This window comes from Panicum virgatum, chromosome 4K (assembly GCF_016808335.1).
Source record: "Panicum virgatum strain AP13 chromosome 4K, P.virgatum_v5, whole genome shotgun sequence".
NCBI classification, from domain to species: Eukaryota; Viridiplantae; Streptophyta; class Magnoliopsida; order Poales; family Poaceae; genus Panicum; species Panicum virgatum.
The window spans coordinates 36,908,137-36,926,645 of NC_053139.1; the positions used below are offsets into that span (position 1 = coordinate 36,908,137).

Below are 18,509 nucleotides of genomic sequence, written 5' to 3' on the forward strand. Positions count from 1 at the left end.
TCATGGATCTGTGCATTATTTTCAGCTATCTTTGCTGCTTTTCAATCTCAATCACCAACTGTAGAAGGAGGTGCGAGACACGGCAGGGACCTACGTTGGAGGAGGGGGTGCGAGAGGTCCATAACTTAATTTCTCATCATATTTTTTCTTAAATATGAAATAACTTTTTTAACCCAAAATGTTTGTTCCTAATTTATAAGAAAGCGTTCCACCCTTATAAAAAATTATTTTTTTTGGAAATACCATCCAAATATAGTAAAGTATGGTCTTCTTTTTAACATCTTGTACTATAAGAAACACAATGGACCAATCAAAATTTTATTCGGACCTCTGAATTATGAGTTACGACATTTTTCAGACTAAATTTAGGTCATATCATCGTATTTATGCCACTACATACAACCACTGTACTCTGTATGTGTACGTATATGACCCAGGGTGGGCGTTGTCTCCCCTATTAACGCCCATGCGGACACTAGCAGCCCTCAAACTTGTAGTGTGAAAATGCGCCATCGGTGGGAGCACATATTTTCCGCGAGACGAAGACCTGATTTCGCCGCCCGGTTGACTCATCAGTTTCCTTTGCCAGTCTCGCACGGTTGAGCAACAGCTGCGCTATCAGAAGACCTGATTCGCCGCTCGGTTGACTCATGGCTCATCAGTTTCCTTTGCCGGTCTCGCACGGTTGAGCAACAGCTGCGCTATCAGACTTCAGCTGGTGCGCATGAACGTGAGCCATAAGGGGTCAGCTGTAGTGGTCATCTCTTGCTTTCGCTTTTCGAGTTTTTGGGAGAGAAAAAGGTTTTCTCCAATATATAGTGCGCGCGCTAGCCGACTAGCTGCCAATGCAACTTGCTGCTAGTCATGCACGACTCACGAGTCACGACGTCTTCGTGGATCGATCAGTTTATCTGGCACTCAATAATCGGCCCACTGAAATTTTACTTATAGTCTATTCGTTTGAGCTGCAGCTTTCGAGTTTTTCTAAAAAAAACTGCTGCTGGTTTTTTTTTTTGGAAAATTCAACACTAACTTTAGAAGATGTGCTTATCTAGGCTCAAAAATCTACGAAAGGCTCGTAAAACTGAGCTTTTCATATAAACTTAGCTTCTCTGGATTTTCAGTTTTTCAAAGCTGCATGAGAAGTTCACTACTTTGTTTGAGCTTCTAGCTTTCCAGGCTAATAGACTGCCAGAAAGCTCCAACAAACATGTCCTTGTTAGTGGCCATTGTTAAGACAAAAGGTCGATGGGCCATAAGGGAAGAGAGTGCATGTCCTTTCTCCCTTCGTTCATCCTGCCACTGCCATGCCTATAAATACAGCATCCATGACCACAAAGTTTCAGCAAGCAGCGCAGTTAGCAGTTAGCACAACACACAGGCCACAGGGACCGAGAGGGGAGAGCAGCTCGCTGCCAGCCAAAGCGCGCGATGGCGTCCTCCACCACCACCAAGACCGCCCGTCTTCTCCGGCTCCTGCAGATCGCGCTGTTCGTCGTCTCCGCGGTGATCATGAGCGGCGGCTCCGTCTGCCACGGAGCGCGCGCCGGTGGGTATTGTTATTAAATCATCAGAATTCTAAACTGCCTGTTTATTTCTTCGTCTCGTGGCGTTTAATTAGCAGTATGGTAGAGTTCTGGGATGCTAACAGAAGGATCATCTGGGTATGCTTGGATGATGCAGTTCCAGTGATAGGTTACGGCGGTTTGAACCCTAACCGACCTGCTTGCATCGGCGAGAGGTGCCCAGTACGAGGTGACCCCTACAGCCGCCCTCGTCCCTATGGTGGCATCCCATACCACCGTGGTACACCCGCTCAGCCACCGAACGGAGAGAACCCCCATCCCTGATGAATGATGGCTGCCTCGATCACGATCATATGTAACGAAAGAGTTGGCAACAACAACAACGCACCGTGTACCTAAGATGTAGCTAACCGCAATATAAATATGGGTAGCAACGTACTGTCTCGTGTGCTTGTGTAGTATGAATAAAACTCAAGTTCAGATGGCCGACAGTGCTGCGGCTACTCTTGTCGGCACAAACCAAATTGCCCGCTTCAAATCCCAATCAGAATGTTTTTTGTTGTGTTTCATTCTTTCTATGCGATTTTTGTATTGTTCATGCAGCATGAGAACACCAAAATGTCCTCTTTTATTTTTGGGAAATGAAATGCTCGCCTGAACCTGATGCCGCTCAAAATCCGAAGAACAAAACGTGGCAACCATATACACACCTGTTAGTTGGGCCAAGGTAACAGGCCATCTCCTTTAGCCACGGTCACACACCCAACCTGGCTAGCTTTGACAAGGCAAGCCATACTGCTCTACCTGCATGCACAGATCCTGGTTGTGTGCCTGAATGAGATGCCCCGTCGCCCGAGCGATGAGACAGTCAAGCCCATTGGCAGCCCGGGCGGCGCACGAACCGCCTACACGTCGTTGTTCACGCAGAAGATGATGCAGGAAACAGGGGGAGATTCGATCAAAGCCGGTATGCTCGCAACTTGGCAAAGAACACAGATGATGTGATCTAACAGACACAACAGACCCCCATACGACCCTCTCAAAAGAGGAACGAAAACAAGATCGATTTATAAATAGGATCTAGAAAACATCTACTAGTACGCAAACGGCGACACTGACATGGCCTACGCCGGCGCCCCTGCCGTGGCCAACGCCGCCGCCGCCGACAATGGTGCTCGTTCCATGGCCAACGCCACTACCGCAATCAACGCCGCCGCCGCCACCGCCCACCATGGCGCGAACGGCGCGCCCGCGTCAGGATCAGGCCGCGACCACGTGGTCATCTTCCCCTTCATGGCCAAGGGCCACATGCTCCCGCTGCTCCACTTGGCCACGGCCCTCTCGGCGCGGCGCGGGGGCCTCGGCCTCCGCGTGACCCTGGTCACCACGCCGGGCAACGTGGCCTTCGCCCGGAGCCGGCTGCCGGCGTCGGTGTCGCTCGTCGCGCTCCCGTTCCCGCCGCTCCCGCCGCTGCCGGCGGGCGTCGAGTCCACCAACGCCCTCCCGTCCCCGTCGCTGCACCTGGCGTTCCTGCGCGCCACGGCGCTCCTGCGGGCGCCCTTCGCCGCGTTCCTGGCCTCGCTCCCGTCCCCGCCGCTCGCGCTCGTCTCCGACTTCTTCCTCGGGTTCACGCGCCGCGTCGCCGCCAACGCCGGCGTCCGCCGCGTCGTGTTCAACGGCATGTCCTGCTTCGCGTCGGCGATCTGCAAGGCGCTCGCCGCGAGCCCGCCGGCCAGCTTCGAGCCCGGCGCGCAGCTCCGCGTGCCCGCCCTGCCGGACCACGTGGTGGTCTGGGCGGAGGAGGTCCCCGACGGGGTGGCCAACAGGGCCGACCCCGACAACCCCTTCACCCGGTTCTTCGCGCGCGAGATCGGCGACTCGGACGTGCGCAGCTGGGGCGTCCTCGTCAACAGCTTCGCCGCGCTGGACGGGGACTACGTGCCGGGCCTGGAGTCCTTCTACGAGCCGGGGTCCCGCGCCTGGCTCGTCGGCCCGCTGTTCCTCGCCGCCGCCGGCGACGACATGTCGCCGGAGGGCGAGAAGGAGCACGACCCCGAGGGCTGCCTCGCGTGGCTCGACGAGAGGGCGGCGCAGCCGGGGTCCGTGGTCTACGTCTCGTTCGGCACGCAGGCCCACGTCACGGACGCGCAGCTCGACGAGCTGGTGCACGGGCTGGCGCGGTCCGGCCGGCCCTTCCTCTGGGCGGTCCGGTCCGACACGTGGTCGCCGCCGGCGGGCGTGGGCCCCGACGGCCGGATCGTCCGCGGGTGGGTCCCGCAGCGAAGCGTCCTTGCCCACAGGGCGGTCGGCGGGTTCGTGAGCCACTGCGGGTGGAACTCGGTGATGGAGAGCCTCGCCGCCGGGAAGCCCCTGCTGGCGTGGCCGATGATCGCCGAGCAGCACCTGAACGCGAGGCACGTCGCCAACATCCTGGGCGTCGGCGTCAGGGTGGCCGTGAGGCCCGGCGCGGGCGTCGTCGGGCGGGCGGACGTGGAGGAGAAGGTGCGGGAGCTCATGGACGCCGGCAGCAAGGCGGCGAGGAGCATGCGGGAGAGGGCCGCGTGGGCGCAGCAGGCAGCGGAGTCGGCGGTGAGCCGCGGTGGAACTTCGGCCACGACGTTGCGGAATCTGGTGGAGGAGCTGCAGCGGACCTACGGTGACGTCGTAGGCAAAGAAAGCGAGGTGAGGGGGACAAAATAGTCTTTAATTTCTCCAGGTTCAGTTTTATAAAAGTGTCAGTTAATTTGTTCTATGCCTTTTGCCTGTGTTAATGTAAGCCTGTGTTCCCTGAATTTCTCCATATTGTTCATCGGGGTGGCCAATTGACCGCACAATTTTGAGTCATAAGAAAAGCTTACTTCTTTTTACGGAAAAGCTACACGGAGAGGGCTCTCGATTTAGGATAAATCGAGAGCCCCCCTGTTACTTCTACCAGTAGATGGCTAGGTAATTTCACAGAGACAAGAAAGTAACAACAAAGAGAAGAAAGTAACAAAATAAAATCAACAACTCCGGCGACGGGATTCGGGGTTCCATGAGGGCGGTTGGTGGGCGGGACGGACGGCGGCGGATGCCGCCGGCCGCGGGCGGTGGTCGAGGCTGGCGGGGTTAGGGATTTGGGGTTTCTGGGTTGCAGGTGGGGGTTCCATGGCCGACGGGTATAGAGGGATGGCCGGGAGAGGCCGCCGGCCCGGCGGTGGTGGTGGGTTGAGGGCGGCGAGGCCGGCGGCGATGGCGCCGCCGGGCGGGTGGGGGGAGGCCGGTTGGGCGGTGCCGGCGGCGGGGGCATCTGTGGAGGAGGATGGGGTGGCGGAGGGGAAGAGGAAGAGGAAGGGGGAGGGGGTGGAGAGGGCAGCGCTCGCCGGAGCGCTCGCCGGCGTCCGAGACGACGCCGGTGAGATGGGCGGCGGGTCGAGGGCGGGGGTGGGCGGGATCGGGCGGCGGGGTGGTCCTGTGCCATGAATGGCGCGAGCTAGCGGCTGGGGTTGAGGGGTGGTGGCTCCGGCGGCGGTGCCGCCGCCGGAGCCGGTCGGATGGTGGCGGCGGGGGCGAGAGATGTGGAGCAGCGAGGCGAGGAAGCTCTTGTCTGCGGGGTAGCGGGTTCAGGGAGGAAGAAGATGGAATGCAGTGGGCCTACGCAAGATTTTTTGTGGTGGGGGTTCTCGCGATACGCTATATGGAGAGAGCTCTTGCTCTAGTTGCCTCCTTTTTATCTAGTCTCTTTTCCTTTTCCAGCATGATTGTTCGAGCTTCTTTTTCACAACAGCTGAGCTTGAGCTCCTACCAAGATGTCCGTCCATGTCCTGCTAGTGCGAAGGGCCTGCTAATTGCCAAATTTACGGTCGGCTGATGGAAATGGAAGCATTCCCTATGCTTGAATTCGGACATAGGATTGTGAACGTGTAGTCTGTGTCTCCTTTCCGTTTTCATCATGTCATGTTTTTCTCATTGATTCCCCAAACAAAAGCCTCATCTAAATCTACATATACAAAAATGGCAACTTTGTGCGATAAAGTTATATGAAAAATTAAAAAGAACAATATAGAAATCAAAATAGCAAACAAAATTTTGAAACAAAACTTCAAGAGAAAATGTTACAGAAATTAGACAAGAGTTTTTAATCAAAAGCTCATCAAAATCATTGAAATTTGGAAGAAATTGGAGACAAAAATTAAAAAAACAAGGAAAAATTTAGAAATGAAGGAATTTAAGTGAACAAGCTTACATAGTCGTGGCTGATTTCTTTTCTACATTAGGCTTGTTTTGTATGGATTTTGTCGTATTTTCACATTCTTATTGTATTCGAGTCTGTTTATGTTACATTATAGTGTTGTTGTTCGGTTCTCGATATATACGTTTCGTATTCACTCGCCGGTGATACGTGTTGGATCAAATGAAAATTTCTACTAGAAAACGTTGCGTGCTTTAAAAATAAGTAATGATTACATGACGAAAGAAAGGAGAAACGGCGGTATGCACTCAGCACTCTCGTCCCTCTGTTCTAGTAAACTTTTGTCTTGAACAAATGGCCACTAAGTTTCAGTGGACCGATTGAGTGTCAGATGAGTCGATCGATTCATGAAGAAATTGGAGACAAAAAACTAAAAAACAAAGATAACAATTAGAAATGTATGAATTTAAGTGAACAAGCTTATATAGTCATGGCTGATTTTTTTTTTCAATATGGATTTTGTAATATTTTTACATTCTTATTGTATTCGAGTCTGTTTAGTATACAATATAGTGTTGTTGTTCGGTTCTCATTATATGCATTTCGGATCCACTCGCCGGTGATGATGTTGGACAAAATCAAAATTTCTAATAGAAACGTTGCGCGCTTTAAAAATAAGTAATGATTGTTACATGACCAAAGAAAGGAGAGACGGCGTGCACTCTGGTCCCTCTGTTCTACGGAACTTTTGTCTTGAACAAAATGGCCACTAAGTTTCAGTGGGCCGATTGAGTGTCAGATGAGCCGACCGATTCATGAAGAAGTCGCGACGTCGTGCATGACTAGCAGCAAGTTGTGGCAGGCAGCCGGCTAGTGCTTTGGAGAAAACTTTTTTCTCTCCCAAAAGCAAGAGATGACCACTAACAGGTCTACAGCTAGCTGACACCGTGACTCGCGTTCATGCGCACCGGCGGATCAAGTCGATTGGTCTCCCAGTAGTCCAATTCCGCGGCTGTAGCTCAACCGTGCGAGACTGGCAAAGGAGTCCGAGTCAACCCAGCGTCGTCTTGTCTTGACTCTTGCGGAAAATATTGTGCCCCCACCCATGGCGCATTTTCGCACTACAAGATTGGGCCACGGGCTCTCTGAAACATTCCAGGTTAATTTTCTTGCGCACTTTAATCTTTGATAATAAGCGGCCGCTTCCTTCTGATGGTCTCCTTTTTCAGGTGGTGTGACGGGGAAAGTTAATATGATGAAATCTTAGGGGCCGTTTGGATCCTCTCATTTTGGAGGAATTGAAATCTACTACTATATAAACTAGACTATTTGGCTTAGAATTTGACATCCCACCACTTTTCAAAGTTTAGATATAAGCATATGGTGGGGGATGGAAATTGATACCACCAAGCTATGTTTCTATTCCATAACTTATAATACGCTCTTTAGTGCACTCCTCTATATATACTAGAAATATAACATATAAGTATCTTTCTGACTCCCTCGTACGGCCAATAATAATATACAAATGTATTTTGTATATAATCATATTAGCTTAATAGATTTGTGTCTAAATTATGATTATTAGAATGGAATTCAATTCAAAGGTTCCAAACTGTGCCTTAGATAACTGATTTCAATATCTTTTCTAAACCATTTGAAGAACTTTTTCAGGCAAGTTATTTTGGAAAAAAAAAAGATCTTGAAAATATACGTAAGGATGTTGCTCTTGTGAATAAACTTATGCCAATAAGTGTTTGGGTAAAGTTTCCAATAAAAATTTTCGGGAGATGAAAAGTGAAGTCAGGAGGAAGGCTCGTTGTGTGTGCTAGTTAGGCTCACTACACACACAAAAACAAAGACTAAAGTTTAGCGCTAGTTGTGGAGTGTGTTAATAGCCTAAACATGTGCTAATCAAAGGTTCATGGATGCAAATGTTTAATTCTTATGTTTGACATCCAAATAAGTGTTAAAATATAGCTTAGGATCCAAATAGGACCTGATCGTTGCTTGCTGAATGGATGCATCCGTTTCTCTCAACCCTATCTTTCTCCTTTCTGCAGGCAAGCAGCAAGGGAGTTGCCTACCGTCTACAGAGTCGCCCTGTTTGGTTTAGTGGCATTAGGTTATTGTAGCAAACTTTGACAATTAATTAGGGATATTAAATAAAGTCAGTTTATAAAACTAACTCCACAACTCATGCGCTACTTCGCGAGACGATCTAATGAGGCCTTTGACTGCATAATTAGAGGATGGTTACTATAACATTATTGTAGTAAATGATTGATTGATTAGGTTCATTAGATTCGTCGCGCAAAGTTACATCCATCTGTAAAAATTTTTTATAAATAATCTTTATTTAGTATTTTATACATGCAAAATTCCCTTCTAGCGGTAGTGTGAACCAAATAGGGCGTGGTCAGCTATCGAGGCGTGGTCAGCTGAGGAAAGGGGGGGCACTAGCTGCCGAATTAAACTTGCGAGGCATCATCACTTGTTCATCGATCACCATGTGGGGACCACCAAAAGAGAGAAATCCATGTAGAGAATTATAAAATTCGAGATAAACAATGGGGGCCAGCCAAAGCTCCAATTCCTCCTGTGAGGCCTATAAATACGGGCCTGCGAGATACGCATGGTTTCGCCAAGCAGAGCGGCTGCCTTCGGCTATCCACAGATGGCGTCCTTCGCCGGAGCCGCCCGTCTCCTGACGCTGCTGCAGGTCGCGCTGCTCGTCGTCTCCGCGGTGCTGATGAGCGGCTCCGCCGTCTGCCACGGAGCCCGGGACGTCGGTGAGTTACCATCCATCTCCCAGACTGCTCCTTTGTCCCCATTCTTACTTAGACCTTATTTAGATGCAAAATTCGAAATTTCAAAACTATTTTGTGGAACCATGTATGGAGTATTAAATCTAGACAAAATAAAAAATTAATTGTATAGTTTGCTTGTAAATTACAAAATCAATTTAATGAGCCTAATTAGGTCATAATTAGACAATAAATTACTACAGTAAAGCTACAATAAATATGTGGCAGTGACAGATTAATTAGTCTTAATAAATTTATCTTGTAATTTACAGACGAGTTTTGTAATTAATTTTGTGATTAGTATACGTTTAATACTTCAAATGTGCAAAGATTTCATTTCAAAAATTTTATACAGTGCATCTAAACAAGGCCTTAGTTTTTTTTTTTTGAAAAAACCTCTCTTACTTGGCTGATTAATTAAGCATTTCCAGGATTAGGCGTCCGGCACGGATGGACAGGATGGCCCAGGTGGCCCAGGGGTGGCAGGCTTCGTCCTGGCGGTTCGGTACCCACGGCGCCTCCACCGGCACCCTGATGGCTGCCTACTGCCATCATCACATTCCCAGCTCGGAGGTGCACAGCTCCAGTACTGAGAAAATATAAAACGAAAAATAAAAACATCACATGTACTTGGGTTTGGTGTGAATAAACCTGGTGATGCCAGTGCAAATGGCCGACGGCACTGCAGCTAGGTGCCGAGACATTGATGTAAAACGTATTTTGTACCTTTCAGTTCAGAATAAAGCTAGCGGAGTAATAACAGGTCAAGCTCACACTCAGCAAGCTTCCCGTGCGGAATGCGATTCTTTTTCTGTGATGCAAGCAACACTGGACTAATGATGTATGCCGTCATTTAAGCGAAGTTGAATTTGCAACAGAGACACCCTCAGATGTTGCATTAGGGATAACTCTCAAGCACAACAGACAAAGCAGAATAACATATATTGGAACAAGCTAAGATTATCAATTTTGAGCACTCTCTCTGCTCAAAAGTGGCTATAAAGCCTACAAAGAGTGCAATTGTTTCTTTGAATGTGAAGGTGTTTAGAACCCCATTGTACATGGGATTCTATAATGGCGCAGTGGGCAAAGGCTTCCATCATTCGTTATTCACATGGTTACCACTTACCAGCTCCAAGGCTAGAATGGGTTACTCAGCTGGTTTGCTTGTTGCATGTTTGCAGGCTACTCCTTGGCTCTGTTGCCTTGTCATCTCATTGCCAGCAACGAGGAAGTAAGCAGTGTGCCTGGTGAAAGAAAAAAATGATACAGGGTCTCAGGGAAACCAATGTTTAATTATGAGGCAAAAGGCAGAGACAATTAATTCGTTATGCAGACCTGAAAAAGTTCATCATTTTGGTTTTTGAGTCAGCATCTATGCTTTCAGTTGTATCCAAAGCTTGCCGCATGTGGTGCAGCCACCGCTCTGCAGCTCGGTGGGTTACCAGGAATGGTCGATGTCGTCCTATAAGGGCAGGATGTCCTGCAAGAGAAATCAGATAGAGAGGTCTTACAAATCAAGATTCCCTCCAGAAAACTGAGCACAAAAAATCAAGTGCAAGAGCATTGCCAAGATCACTACAGAATGTTAATCACACCAAATAGGCAAAAAATAAAAGTGACACACAACATGAAGACATTCATTTGTTTGGTCGCTTCATGCAGATCATATAACCAAACAGATAAAAGCAAGACGGCATGGAATGGCTAAGTGAAACTTGCTCCCCTCAGAAGATAGGTGAAATAGGTGACATGGAACAAAGCAATAACTGAAAATGAAAAAAATATTTGCTCCCCTCAGATCAATTGAGGGATGAACAAATCAGCAGATCAGATCAGTAGGGCAACAGTTTACGAATGAGAAAAACAATAGATCATTGTTGGGTGCTATCAGGCTGTCACCGTCAGACATGAAGCACTCAAACAAATATTGCAGATAAATATATGGTAAAAGAATTGAATCAACAGAAGGAATACATACTACTGTCACAGGGGTACTCTTCTGGTCAAACAAAAGAAGCATCGACAGAAGGCAAAATCAAAACAGTAAGAGAATACAAATAGGGCTAAATTGCATACTAATTTCTCACCTAAAAGGCTAAAGTTTAAGACTTTTACAGACTTGTTCCCCCATGAAGTTCAGCTTTTCACATGCTGACAAAATTCATCTCAGACGTGAAAGTTGTTATCAACCATTGAGTGATTCCACCGATGCATTAGCAGTAGATAGTTCACGACTCATAAATATCATAGTTGATAGCAAGTGCTTAATCTGCAGAACAGCATGGACCGTCCAATCCAACTGCAAGATCATCCAGTCACCTACTTCTCAGGCTTCAGAAACACGACTGATTAAACCAAAGCAACGATTCCTCCACGCTAAGGCTAAACTAAACAACTCGCCCCGAAAATTCTATATAAAATCATCCACTTCATCATTGACCCAATTCAGTAAACTAAGTGGCAGATGAGCTCAATCGTCACTTGCTCCTCACCGCAATTCCTCATCAACCAAGTAAACTACCACATGGAGACTGACAGTTCAGAGACTAGAGAAGGCAAGTGGCAAGCTAGTAGGAACTAGGAAGTAGCAGTAGTTAGTTACCTCTCCTCTGGGAGAAGAGCGGCGGGCCGCCCATGCGCTGGATCAGGAACTCGTACTGGTTCTGGATGGCGTCCTCCTTCTTCGACCCCGCGAATATCTCGCGGAACCACTCCTCCTCATCCTCGTACACCCTACCCGATCGGGGTGGGGAGCACGCGGCCACGAAACGCCATCAGAAAATCAACGTGGGCAAAAGCGAAGAGAAAAATCCTAGATTGGACTGGACCAGAGCAGAGGGGGCGGCGGCGGGACCGCGGGACCGAGGGCGGACCTGGTGTAGAAGTTGGTGGAGAGGTCGACGAAGGGCTGCGGGGTGCCGCCGAGGGCCTCGAAGATGTTGCCGTCGTCGATGGCGAAGGCGTCGGCGGCCGCCACGCCGCTCCACTCCGACGCCTTGTCCTGCAGCGACTGCATCCCGTCCGGCCCGGCCCGGCCCGGGGCCCCGAAACCGCCCGCAACTCTGCGCCGCGGCGGCGCTGGCCGGCGGAGTTGACTTGCCGGTGGAACGCGGAGGCTGTGCGCGCGCGCGTGCGTGCGGCTCACGCGACGCGCTCGGCGCTCCCCCGGCTTTATACCGGCCACGACGCTCCGCCGCCGGCCAATCGGGCGGCGAGGGCCTGGATCCGGCGGGGCCCAGGTGTCGGTGAGGGAGGCGAGCCTGCGCCGCGGGCCCGCGGATGTCGACATGTGTCACGGCTGGTGGTATTTGGCGGTATCTTGCGGTGCCGGCCCGAGGCGCCCACGGTTATGATTTATCAGCAGCTGGTTTTCTCCCATTGTTTTCTTTGCTTTCAATTGGAGATGTTTTTAAACAAATTAGATGAATGTTTGAAAACGTCAGGTTTTCCCGTGACGATTTTGTTGAGTATTAAACATTGTTTTTTGGAGGCCGTGGCCGTGATTATATTGACTAATACAGCCAGGTGGAATCAAAACATCGCGCGTGAGAGAACCGCAAACGTGACATCGGGCTCGGCAGATGAAGCTATTTCGAAGTACGTTTTTTTAGATAATGGAAATAGTATCCGGCTTTGACCTCGAGAGGCTACAGCCAAAACAAAGTTTGCAGCCCGAAAGACTGCAATCACTCACACATGACTAAGCAAGAATTTTGCAGCCAGCCAATAGTTTGCTGAAAACACTTATTAAGAGCAAATTCTATTACTAAATTTCCAATCATGGTTGGCAAAGATCTGCATGACCAGAACCTCCATGGTTCGACACGCCTCCTGTAGCTCCTCCTTGTCTTCATCACACCTTTGTAGCAGAGCCCATAGCCTGAGCCAGTGTGTGCCCCGGTAAAGTACCTGCATATAAGTTTTAGATGGTGATCTGTTAAACACTATGTCATTCCTACTAAGCCAGATAGCCCAACATAAAGCAGATGCTCCTGTTAGCAGTTTTCGTTTTAACTTGGTTCCCACCCTTCTAAGCCAATTACCAAATAAATGAGTAATACTTTGAGGTGGACTTAAATCAAAGGTATAGTGTACAACTCGCCACAGGAATTTGGCCACATGACAGTCAAAAAAGAGGTGTTGAATAGTTTCATCACTAGAGCAAAAGCAACACAGTTTGTTACCATTCCAGTTCCTTCTTATTAAATTATCTTTAGTAAGGATAACACCTCTTTTTAGGTACCACATAAAAATTTTAATCTTCAGGGGCATCTTTAATTTCCACAGATGTTTGTCAAACTGTACATTACCATTGCTAATAAGTGCATTATACATTGAGCTAACGGTGAACGTACCGGCTTGAGTCAGATTCCAACGAAAGGCATCAGCATTATTATTTAACTGAACATGACTAATGCGAGCAACCAAATCATGCCATAAATATAGATTGTGACCTGTCAACGTTCGTCTAAAGGACACGTTAAGAGGTACTCGATCGAAGACTGATGCTACCGTTGCATGTTTTTTCCGCACAATATTAAAAAGAGAAGGGTATTGCTGTCTAAGTGTATGACTACCTATCCATTTATCTTCCCAAAAACGTATTTGATTGCCATCATTTAACTGAAATGACCCAAAAGTCAGGAAGGAATCTTTTACTTTCATGAGACCAGCCCAAAATTGAGAGTCCCCTGGTTTCTTTTGAACTTGAGCAATAGTCTCATTCTTTAAGTATTTCTTTCTTAATAAGCTCTGCCACATACCCTCCTTATTAATGAGCTTAAACAACCATTTACTCAACAAGCATCTGTTTTGTATATCGAGGTTCTTAATGCCTAACCCCCCGACTTCTTTAGGTTGACATAAGACATTCCATTTGGCTAATCTATATTTCTTTTTATGTTCTTCTGATTGCCAAAAGAATCTGGACCGATAATAGTCTAGTCTTTGAAGTACCTGTTTCGGTACTTCGAAAAAGGATAACATAAACATCGCTAGACTAGTTAAGACTGAATTTATCAGAACCAAACGTCCACCGACCGACATATGTTTTCCTTTCCAACTACTAAGTTTTTTCTCAAACTTTTCCTCCACGATATGCCAATCTGCATTCCTTAGCTTCCTAAAATGCATTGGTATGCCAAGGTATCTAAAAGGATACATCCCAGATTGACAACCAAACAATTGCGAGTAATGGTGTTCCATCTCCTTAGCTTGTCCAAAACAAAAAATTTTGCTCTTGTGAAAGTTGATTTTAAGCCCAGATAATTGCTCAAAAGCACATAATATCATTTTCATATTAGTAGCTTTTTCAGTATCATGGTCCATAAACAGGATGGTGTCGTCAGCATACTGCAAAATAGACAAGCCACCATCTACGAGATGAGGAACAATCCCATTAACCAGACCCTCGTCCTTGGCTCGATTTATTAATATTGCTAACATATCTGCAACAATATTAAACAAAATAGGTGATAGCGGATCTCCCATCTCAAACCTTTCGAAGTTTGAAAATTTTGTCCTGTCTGATCATTAATTTTTATGCCCACATGACCCCTTTGAATGAAAGTTTCAATCCATTCACACCATTTTTGTGAGAAACCTTTCATTCGCAATGTTTGTTGGACGAAACTCCACTTTACTTTGTCATATGCTTTCTCAAAATCTATTTTAAAGATGACTGCACTCTTTTTTTTCCTATGTAGTTCATGAATGGTCTCATGTAAAACGACGCCCCCCTCCATGATATTCCTACCAGGAAGGAATGCAGTCTGTGTAGGACTAATAACTTTCTGTGCCACCAGCGAGATCCTATTAGTGGCCACTTTGGTGAAAATCTTGAAGCTTACATTAAGCAAACATATGGGTCTGTACTGTTGGATTCTAATGGCGTCTTTACACTTTGGTAATAAAATAATTGTTCCAAAGTTGAGGCTATAAAGAGGTAGCTCCTGTTTATGAAACATTGCGAACATTGCCATAAGGTCATCCTTAATTGTTCCCCAAAAAGCCTGATAGAATTCAGCCGGGAAACCATCAGGCCCTGGGGCCTTATTATGTTCCATTTGAAAAATAGCCTCTCGTACCTCCGCCTCAGTAAACTCTGAAGTTAGGATCTCATTTTCTATATTCATTACTTGGGGAATGTCATCTATTCGAGTCTCATCCAGATTAAAATTATTATTATCTGATGGACCGAAAAGACCTTTGTAATATGTGGTGATATATTTCTTTAATTCATCATCGCCACTTACTATATGGTTCCCATCCTGTAACTTATAGATTCTCGTTTTCCTGTGTTTTCCATTGGCAATCAACTGAAAGTATTTGGTGTTTGAGTCACCTTCAAGTAACTCCTTAACCTTTGCCTGTTGATACCATTTAATTTCTTCTTCTCTAAGCATTTCAGCCAGCCTAGTTTTTAAGTATTGTTTTAAATCCACCTCTTGTGGTGATAGAATACAAGTTTCCGCTTTTTTGTCTAAACTGTCCAACTTGTCCAATATTTTTTTCTTTTCCTTTTTTAGAATTCCACTTGTATTCTTAGCCCATCCCCGCAGGTGTTGACGAAGTCTCCTAATCTTAGTTTGCCATGTTTCCATCGGGGTGGGTCCCGGATCCACACTCTCCCATACCTCCTTTACCATATCCATGAAACCATCACGAAGCAACCAACCCAGTTCAAACTTAAATTGGTACTGGGTAGCGTTCGAGGATGAATCTCTCGTGTTCAACAATAAAGGGGTATGATCTGAGATATCCCGATTGAGTGCAATAACATTCGAAAGAGGGAATTTTTGCTCCCACTCCGTTGCCATTAAGATTCTGTCCAGCTTCTCATAAGTAGGTTTTTCCAGAGAGTTAGCCCATGTGTATTTTCTGCCCGACATCTCTAGCTCACGAAGATTAAGACCATCAATTATAGCATTAAAGAGAAAAGGCCAACGATGATCATACTTATCGTTATTTTTTTCATTCGGGCTTCTTAAAATATTAAAATCTCCTCCAATTAGCATTGGAAGTTGTTCATGGCTACACATGTGAACTAATTCTGTTAAAAAATTCACCTTGAATTCAGCTTGCGCAGGTCCATATACTACTACCAGCACCCACTTGAAGCTATCATTTTTATTGCACAAGTGGAATTTCACATAATAATCTCCTTCATCTATTGCTCCAATATCGAAAACCTCTAGGTCAATACCAAGTAAGATCCCACCTGATCGACCCTTAGGTTCTTTCACATGCCAAATATAATTCTTGCCACTACAAAGATTCTTAAGGAAAGGACTAGTAAAACTTCTCCTTCCTATCTCTGAGATAGCAATAAAACTCAAATTGTGTTCCTTTGTTAAGTCCGAGATAAACCTATGTTTCTTTGGGTCCTTGAACCCATCACAGTTCCAAAATATTCCTTTCATTTAAATAAATTGGGTTGCTTAGGATCGGTTGTCTTCTTTGCTTTCTTTCTTTTACAATCAGGATGCTTGGTTTTGAATAGTGGCACAGTAAGATCATTAGGATCACTGTTAGCATCCATTACCTCATCCATTATCTCCCCGCATAAGTGATTAAGAATAAACTTATCAATTTCTTCTATGTCTATGTTCACTTCCCTCAAACTTTCCAAACTTTCCATCACATCGAAATCACATCGAAATATTAAATATAACAAATGACTCATGTATGGAGTACTAAATGTAGGTAAATAAAAAAACTAATTGCATAATTTTGATGTACATTGCGAGACGAATCTTTTAAGCCTAGTTAGCCTATGGTAGGACAATATTTACCACAAACAAACGAAAAGTGTTATAGTATACTACATTATCCGATGTGACTCTTTTCACCAGCTTTTCGCGGATCTAAACACACCCTATTTCAAATTGTAATTTTTTTTGACTTTTTAATCTCAAAAGCAGCCTAGAAGGGGTGAAGGAGTACCTATAGAGGATCCACGAATAGACAGACAGGAGTGTGACGATGCCAATCTCCCTGGTCCCAATGTCGACCTTTGAGATCCCACGAGCGAACGGCAGCAGCTGCTACTGCTGCGACGCCGTCACCGCCGACAGTGATGAGATGACAGAGACGACGCGGATGAGACGATGGATCCACAAGCAAACCAAGCCAGACCAGATCGACCCATTTGAATCGTCAATCCAGAACCAGCCCACTAGGTATCTCAGCTCGGTTACCACCAAACCATTTTGACCCAAATGCAAAATTCGAACCACACGGACCAGTTTTAGCCCAAACCCCTTCCAGATTGACGCTGCTCCCATGCAATTGCTAAGGAAAAAGCTAACGGACGATCGGTCGCGCTGTCAAACTAACATGTGACTCTCCAGCCTAAAAGGCCGCATGTCTTTTCCCTCCCTTCCCATGGCCTGCAGGCTGCCCACATCTCCTCTGGATCTTTCCCTCCCTCTCTAGCTAGGTTTGCATTTTTTTATTAAATAATACTTGTACAAAAGATATTTTATCTTCTTTATGTTACCTTCATTTTAAGAACCGATTACTGAGGAATGTTGAGTACTCTATCCTGCCTGTGATGAGTGAATTGTCAACCGTGCGGTGTGATCGTGCGCTTGGTCTTTGGATTGCAGGTACACGGGCGTCTAGTGTCGACGGAGAGTTGCCGCGGAGGAGCTCAGGCCGGGCGGCAGCTATGGCATTCACTCCTGGATCGAGGGCGCAAGCGGTGACGGAAGGCGGGTTTCTTGGTTTGCGCCACAAAACCAAGCAGGCGGACGGCGGTCGAAGACGCCAAGTCGTGGAGGCACGGGCGTCGGTCTCGGGACTGGCGGAGGCGACGGGCGTCGACGGCGTTTAGGGCCTCGCTGCGGGCGAGGAGGTGACGGGCGTCGGGCGGCGTCTAGGGCCGTCAGGAGGCCGAGGCGGGAACGGTGTCTAGGGCCACAGCGTGGACGCGGGATTCTTCCAGCGCGTGGAGTTTTGGTGGTTTTCTCAAAACCGACCATCTACCCGGGTTTCGCGGACCCTCCAAAACCGCGGACCGGATCTTCGTCAACGTGGAGGCATCACAGGGAAGACTTCGAGTCGAAGAAAGAAACTCCACCGTTGACTGAGGACGTGCACAGGGCTGCTGCAGACCCGACCGGTCTGACCGGTCCCTTGGACTGGTCTGACCGGTCTGGCCGCAGCAGCTGGGTATAAATATCCCCACCAGCCCGTGGCTGGGTGAGTCTCTTGAGTCTTTTTGTATCCTCTTCGTTTTTCCTTCTCCCTGCCCCAGCTCCAGGTTAGGGCCAAGGACTCCAACGCAAAAGAGGGTTAGGGTTTAGCTAATCTCTCAAATTAGTGGATAGGATGATGGGCGGATGGCTCTAACCTTTGTAGAGGTGAATTCCTTTGAGTTTAATGAATGAAATTCATTTGAGATTCACCTTTGTGTGCTGAGTTCTCGTCCTCTCCCTCCTCTCTTGCGTTTTGGGTTCGAATTCTCCTCTTTTGGTGTGTTTTGTGTTTGAAGGAGACAACCCTTTGAATTCGTGCTTTGTTGTACTCTTTGTGACGATTCCTATGCATCTAGCCTAGTGCCAAACCCCCTGGAATCGCGAGTTCTCACAAATTGGAGTTTTTGTGTTCTTGAGAAAACCCCAATCCACTTTGATCTTCCCCCGAATTCTCAAGATCCTTTAATCTTTTGGGAGAGATCTCTTGGGGATATGTTCACGGGACAGATGTGAAGGTATCCTCCAAGTTTCGTTGGATTTGGACTTCGTTTGCTCGAAATTCAACATTTGAAGCTTTGTTTGCGGGCTGTCTAGGAGATACCGGTCTGACCGGTCGGTGAAACCGTTCTGACCGGTCTGGGATTTCAATTCTAGCCCGACCGGTCTGACCGGTCTATGTAAGCGGTCTGACCGGTCTGCGTCTGCCAGGTCTGCTAATTTTTTCATTTGCCTTTGAGTTTTCGCTCGCTCATTCTAGGGTTTGTTTGTGATGGTTTAGCTCTTTCATAGCTATTCCAAACTT

At 47.1% G+C, this 18,509-nt stretch overlaps 2 protein-coding genes and 1 long non-coding RNA gene across 3 annotated transcripts; 2 read left to right on the forward strand and 1 right to left on the reverse strand.

Moving 5' to 3' along the window:
• The first annotated feature begins 1,242 nt into the window (after positions 1-1,242).
• Positions 1,243-4,393, forward strand: LOC120703794 (UDP-glycosyltransferase 73B4-like). Its single transcript, XM_039987964.1, has 2 exons — positions 1,243-1,549; positions 1,684-4,393. The coding sequence occupies exon 2, from the start codon at positions 2,646-2,648 to the stop codon at positions 4,224-4,226; it is 1,581 nt and encodes a 526-aa protein (XP_039843898.1). The 5' UTR covers positions 1,243-1,549; positions 1,684-2,645; the 3' UTR covers positions 4,227-4,393.
• Positions 4,394-8,254: 3,861 nt separating this feature from the next.
• Positions 8,255-9,272, forward strand: LOC120703797. Its single transcript, XR_005687260.1, has 2 exons — positions 8,255-8,489; positions 8,936-9,272. It is a non-coding gene; the product is annotated as an uncharacterized LOC120703797 (long non-coding RNA).
• An 84-nt stretch (positions 9,273-9,356) lies between these two features.
• Positions 9,357-11,781, reverse strand: LOC120703795 (two-on-two hemoglobin-3). Its single transcript, XM_039987965.1, has 4 exons — positions 11,381-11,781; positions 11,110-11,240; positions 9,843-9,987; positions 9,357-9,751 (listed from the first exon to the last, which is right to left on the reverse strand). Exons 1-4 carry the CDS (start codon positions 11,521-11,523, stop codon positions 9,655-9,657), a joined length of 516 nt encoding a protein of 171 aa, XP_039843899.1. The 5' UTR covers positions 11,524-11,781; the 3' UTR covers positions 9,357-9,654.
• Between the last annotated feature and the right edge of the window lie 6,728 nt (positions 11,782-18,509).

Excerpts from the sequence above, each read along its gene's own strand:
- LOC120703795 (XM_039987965.1), bottom strand. The coding sequence starts at position 11,523 with ATGCAGTCGCTGCAGGACAAGGCGTCGGAGTGGAGCGGCGTGGCGGCC. Across the intron at positions 9,988-11,109 it reads GCTCTTCTCCCAGAGGAGAG|GACATCCTGCCCTTATAGGA; the intron begins GTAACTAACTAC and ends TTTCTCTTGCAG. Across the intron at positions 9,752-9,842 it reads AAAATGATGAACTTTTTCAG|GCACACTGCTTACTTCCTCG; the intron begins GTCTGCATAACG and ends TTCTTTCACCAG.
- LOC120703794 (XM_039987964.1), top strand. The coding sequence starts at position 2,646 with ATGGCCTACGCCGGCGCCCCTGCCGTGGCCAACGCCGCCGCCGCCGAC.